General features: G+C 37.9%; 1 protein-coding gene across 1 annotated transcript; it reads left to right on the top strand.

Moving 5' to 3' along the window:
* The first annotated feature begins 269 nt into the window (after positions 1-269).
* On the top strand, positions 270-6,174 carry hjv (hemojuvelin BMP co-receptor). Its single transcript, XM_055211869.2, has 5 exons — positions 270-555; positions 2,622-2,697; positions 4,176-4,352; positions 4,771-5,276; positions 5,445-6,174. Exons 3-5 carry the CDS (start codon positions 4,250-4,252, stop codon positions 6,060-6,062), a joined length of 1,227 nt encoding a protein of 408 aa, XP_055067844.2. The 5' UTR covers positions 270-555; positions 2,622-2,697; positions 4,176-4,249; the 3' UTR covers positions 6,063-6,174.
* Positions 6,175-6,409: the final 235 nt, after the last annotated feature.

Raw genomic sequence — 6,409 nt, 5'->3', positions numbered from 1 at the left:
GGAGCAGGTAATGAAGGAATCCGAAGTGAATAAATATTGCAGTACTACTTTTACTCGTATTAACTACAGTAAATTAAATGATATAAACTGTAAATACTGTAGTACTTTATTATTTACTACCTAGGAATTTTAGTACATTTACTTTTCTTATACTGTAGTGTTTTTGAACTTAACCATAGTAATTTTAAAGTAGGCCTACATTATTTACAGTTTATCAATCAACTGTAATCAATTTACAGTATACTGACTATAGTCAACAGTATTTTTATGTTTCCAACACACAACGTTTAAAGTGTCTGTGTGTTCAGGTATGTTGACAAACAGTGAGAGGCTGAAACAGACTCTCCGTCAGCTGGTGCGCGTGTGTAGCAGGTGCGCGCTGCGGGTGATTACGCGTTTACTCGTGCGGGACTGTGACGTGACGTTGGGGGGTCACACCGCACCAAATTCCGTCACATGAGTGTCGGTGTCCCACTGACGGAACAGTAGTGACGGTAAAACATCTCGGTCCCTCTTTATCGTTGTACTTGGTCTACAGGAGAGACATCTAGTTCGGTAAGTGTATTTTAATGTAAACACTTTAATGTCTGTAATGACGTGTTAGAGTAATTAACCAGTTTATAACGTCTAATATTTATATTAGAGAACTTTTGCATTCATTCAGTATTTCTAAAGATCAATGTTCACGTTTATGTACTGTTGTGGTACTTCAGTTTGGTGTTTTGTAGTAAAAGATATCAGGTTGCACTACCATGGTACTGAATGATTACCATGTTCTTATACTATAGTAGTGTAATTTTAGAGAATTGAGTGAAAAATGATTCAGTTATCCTGCTTTCAAACAAAATATTTATGATGTAGGCTACTCTGTACTCTTTTATTTTAAAGACTTGATGTTAATCTAGTTACAGATTAAACCAGAATTCTGAAAAAATGACATTAGTTTCTCTGGATTTTAAAGTGTATATTTAGAGTAAGGTATTACTGTACTTTCATACAGTACATAAACACACACATACACAAATCTCACGTGCACAGCACATAGATTCAAATGTAAACCTATGCATTTGATATATAAACAGAATCTTACAGAATCATTCAGTCTTTGACACATATGAAGTGTTTGGGTCCTGATGTGTGTTTGTTTTTGGATCATAAATGCTTTAAAAAAAAAAAAAGTTCAGGATTGTGCAGCTGAAATTAGACTGAGCAAAGTTCCCGCTGTCTGTCTCACACCTGCCTCTGTGCTGCAGAGCTCTCAGCCCCTGTCTGTTTCCACTGGGGCAAGTGCTGCTGGTGTGGCCGAGTATATTTAGACCCCTCTATTTCTGCCCCGCAACTCTCGTAACTGCCCCATATGACACCAGCCGTCCCGTGAACTAGAATAAATATCAGCTGTCAGTTTTGGAACAGTAAAACCTGAAGCTGCTGCAGTAAAGTACAGTAAGGACAGATGGCAATGCAACAGTAAAACTGGATTAAAAATTTTAAACACATCAAAGAAATTAAGTTTTGATACATTTTGCAAGGTAGAACACAGTATTGTGTTAATTCTGATGCTTTTTAATGTTACTATATTACACATTTTAAAGCTAAATTCATTAGTGCCGTGGTGTTTCAATGGTTTCGTGAGAATCACCCAAATATTATTAACTATTACAGTATATTTATTATAGATTAACTCGACCGACTTTTTAATTATTATTTACTATTTTATATAGTTTATATACAATTGAGGATTTAATAAAAAAATGTTTTGTAAATGGCAAATAATATCAGATTTATCCTCATTAAAAGTATCAAATGCAGGCACGCACGCACGCACACACACACACACACACACACAGAGAGAGACACACAGACACAGTATTTTGAGTTTACTTGTGTCTCACCACTGTTTGCTCTTGAGCCTTTGTAAATAACACATCAGAGTGAGAGTCCAAACTGCGAAATGTCCTCTGGCCAGAGGCAGTTTTACTGCAGCAATAACATTACTGTGATCATTTCTCATACACGGTGGCACGAAAAGTAGTTTGACATTTTTGGAGGCATAAATCACATTTAAAAATGTCTGAATGTTATAGCTTTAGACACAAATATCAAACCAGTTGGCATTTGCAAACAAATGATGTTGAAGCTTTTCTCGGAAATAACTTATCTGAGATATGTGTGCAATGACTTTCAACCAGCTGATGTGATTTTCTACAGGATGAAATTAGTCCTCTCATATTTACACAGGTGTAGTCACATATGAAATCTGAGTGTATCATTATCATGATCACATTATCATACACTGTAAAAAAATGTTGCATGAGTTTAAAACACCTTTGTTTTTTTTAAATTCAACCTACTAAGTTTTGACCTCAGATAAGTTGACATAACTTATAAAAACAAGTTGAAATTGTTTAACTTAATTTGTTAAAGTTAAAATAACATAAAAATGTGTGTTTATTTGACAAAAATGCAGCATTTTTTATAGTGTAATCATTAACATTATTATTAGCTTGAAGTATTTCTTTATAAAATAAAAAAAATTGATATAAGAAGTTATTTAGATGTATTATGTAAACAATCTTATTGTTTGGTTGAACTCATGCTTACTGTTTTTATCATGTTCTCAGGTAGCTGTTCAGCATGTTCATGACAGCGGTCTTTTGATGGGTTGCAAGACCTGAACAAATCAGATGAACTCTTGATGTAAGTTTCTGGATACTATAAACTATGAATGTCTTTTTTATCTTCTTAATAATGATTGATACCCGTCATAAGATTAAGCCTACATTTGCATATATTAAACTTGAACTGCAAACAGTAAAAAAAAATGGTCCCAAGCTGTCACTGGGGCAGTACACTGCAAAAAAATGATTTTCAAGAAAAACAATCTTATTATTTTGTCTTGTTTTCAGTAAAAAATATCTACAAATTCTTGAATTAAGATGCATTTTCTTGATGAGCAAAACGACCCAAGAAAATAAGTCTAGTTTTTAGACCAAAAATATCAAATTTAAGTGATTTTGTGCATAAAACGAGCAAAAAAAATCTGCCAATGAGTCGTGTAAATTTTTTCTTGATTTTTGCTTGAATTTAGTGTTTAAGAAAAATGTTCAAGATTTTTTTGCTTACCCCATTGGCAGATTTTTTTGCTTGTTTTATGCACAAAATCACTTAAATTTGATATTGTGAGCCACAACAAAAATACTAAGAATTTTTTTCTTAAAAAACATTTTTTGCAGTGTACCCTTTATAAAGGGGCTAATGTGCACCATGTAGGTACCGATATGTCCCCTTGTGGTACTAATATGTACCTCTAATGTATTCATATGAACTCTTTAGGTGCAAAGGTTTACTTTATAAAAAGGGCACTGCAAAAAAAATGACTTTCTTACTTAGTATTTTTGTCTTGTTTTCAGTAAAAATATCTAAAAATTCTTAAATTAAGATGTATTTTTTTGAAGAGCAAAATGACCTAGGAAAATAAATCTAGTTTTTTGAGAAAAAAAATATAAATTTAAGCAAATTTGTGCTTAAAACAAGCACAAAAATCTTCCAATGGAATAAGAACATTTTTCTTGAATTAAGTGTTTATGAAAAAAGTAAACTTATTTCAAGAACGTTTTTCTTATTCTATTGGCAGATTTTTTTGCTTGTTTTAAGCACTAATTTACGTAACATTTATATTTTCCTAGGTCATTTTGCTTATCAAGAAAATACATCTTACTTTAAGATTTTTTAATTGTTTTTATTAAAAACAAGACAAAACACTAAGAAAATCATTTTTTGCAGTGGGTACCACCCTTCTGACATTTTTTCTTGTAAATTATAATTTTTTATCGGACTCCTAATGGATTCTGCCAACAAACCCGTATTTCTGAATAGCCTGAGTCTGGGATTAAACGGATTCTAAGCGAAAGTTTTCCTGAACGTATAATACATGCCGAGAGCATTCGGTTCATTTTATTATCTCATTTTTGACGAAGGTGGCGTTTAGCGGCTTTTGCATCTGAGCTCTTCAATTCTTAAAATAAAAAATAAAGTACATTAAAATACAATATTCTTGACAACATTAGAAAAGTCATTCAAATGCTTTTTTTTAGAAATAAGACTTTTAATATGCCTTTCCAGATTTGTAACTGTATTTGTTTGGTTTGTCTCCCCCGTGTGGTTGTTATATGTAGTGTAGGTCAGTGCTCAGACCTGTAGCACTTGTGCGGACACCTGTGAGCAGGCCGCTCCGCCTGTTTCTGTATGGATGGGAATGGCAGCACCAGTTGCTTGTGGGAATCACTCTGACACAACATGGAGACACATTCTTCACATTATTACAACGGTCCTGTTGTTTAGTGCCCCTTCAGGTAAAGTCCTATTTAACCATCACACTAGGGCTCGTGACTGCTCATCCGAGGGGCGCAAATTCAAAATTTGTGTTCGGAGTGTCATGTGTGTTGCTTGTGTTTCCAAAATATGTGTGTTTGTTGCATCATGTGAACCATGTGCATCACGTGTTTTGTCAAAATAAGTCCATGCTGCACACGCGTCAAAATCGTTTATGATAAAAGAGACGCTCACGTTCACAAAATACACGCAAGACACTCCCTTAACAGTAAACTCTGATTACGCATGAGATTATGCGAGTATCTTGCAAACGTGAACGTCTCTTTTATCATAAACGCTTTGGGCGCGTCAGCACCAGGCACTTATTTTGACAAGACACATGATGCACATGTCTTGTCAACATACATTTCATAACCATAAACTTGCTTACTTCAACAGTTTGCGCACATTGTCGAATCCTGCGATGCAACTCAGATTTTGTGGCCGCGACTCTGGAAATGGGGGTCATAGGAGGAGGCGGGCGGGAAGCGGGTAACGCCGGATACTGCAGCGCACTGCGATCCTACGCCCTCTGTACCCAGCGGACCGCCCGAGCGTGCCGCGGAGACCTGACCTACCACTCTGCAGTTCAGGGCATCGAAGACCTGCTCATTCAACACCGCTGCCCCAAAACAGGCCCCACAGCTCAGCCACGACCCCCGCCCCAGGCCCCGCTTTCAGGGGACGGATGCTTTTATGAGAAAGCGTTTGTGCAGAGGGAGGGCCGGGCCCCTGAATACCTGCACTGTGGGGTGTTCGGGGACCCTCATATCCGCACCTTCAATGATGAGTTCCAGACGTGTGCTGTAAAAGGAGCCTGGCCTCTCATAGATAATCAGTACTTGTACATACAGGCCACCAGCACGGCCACTAGAGGGAGCTCTTACACAACTGTACTCACAAAGGTTTGGAAACATCATTTACACATTTCCCAGTGTTATTGCATGGTGATAATGTACACTACCAGTCAGACGTTTAGGGTTCTGTAAATTTAAAATGTGATATCAAACTATGCAATAGGGCAAATTATTTTTATAATGTTTTTTCACTGTTTTATTGTGTTTCCTCATCAGATTACCGTTATCTTCAAGAACTATCGTGAGTGTGCCGAGCTCCAGATATACCATGCAGAGGTGGATAACGTTCCCCCAGCATTCGAGGATGGTTCCATGACCGGCGGTGATCGCAGAGGCCATCAAAGCCTTCGCATAACCTCTCGTGACCCCGGCCGACACGCTGAGATCGTCGCTACACACATCGGAACCACGCTGGTGGTGCGTCAGATAGGCCGGTCGTTGAGTCTGTCTGTCCGCTCCCCTCGGGCGATCGTAGAGTCTTACACACCCGAGCAGGACCTGCAGCTGTGTGTGTGGGGCTGTCCGGTCTCACAACGTCTCGGGACCCCAGAGGCTCATCCATCCACGGTTGCGCACTCTCACTGTTCGTCTGTGCTTCCTGTGCGGGATGTGTATTTCCAGGCTTGCCTGTTTGATCTGCAGGTTACGGGGAACATGAACTGTAGCGAATCAGCTGTGGCTGCGTTGGAGGATGCTCGTGTCATGATCTCTGACCCCGGGAGGGTTCACCTGCTGAAGGGGAGGGCGGGTAACACACCTGCGTCTCTTCTGGTGGTCGTGGTGGCAAGTGTCCTCACGGAGACCCTTAGACACGTTCTCTCAGGTCCAATGTGATGGCATAAAGCCGAATAAAGGGATCGTGTGATAATTTATGAGATATTTATACAATTTATGCAAAACGTTTACATCAGTGTATGTTTTATTTGAAGAGAGGCTGTCTGGAACGGCCTTGTTGATTCATTTGTTTGCAGTGTTACATGCATACAATTGTGAATTTCTCTATTAGGAGAAACATAAATAATATAAAATATGCTGCAAGTTTTTACTAAATATTGTGTTTTTTCAAATGTAAATAAAGTTTGCTCAGGAATAATTTAAGTGTATTTATATTAAATGTGCGGTAGAATGTAAAACTGTGTTTATCTAGGCATAGATGAATAATAAGAGTTCTGTACATGGTA

This window comes from Misgurnus anguillicaudatus, chromosome 10, assembly GCF_027580225.2.
Source record: "Misgurnus anguillicaudatus chromosome 10, ASM2758022v2, whole genome shotgun sequence".
NCBI lineage: Eukaryota > Metazoa > Chordata > Actinopteri > Cypriniformes > Cobitidae > Misgurnus > Misgurnus anguillicaudatus.
The sequence above is the reverse complement of the archived record's forward strand: the minus strand, read 5'-3'. Positions and strand labels throughout refer to the sequence as shown.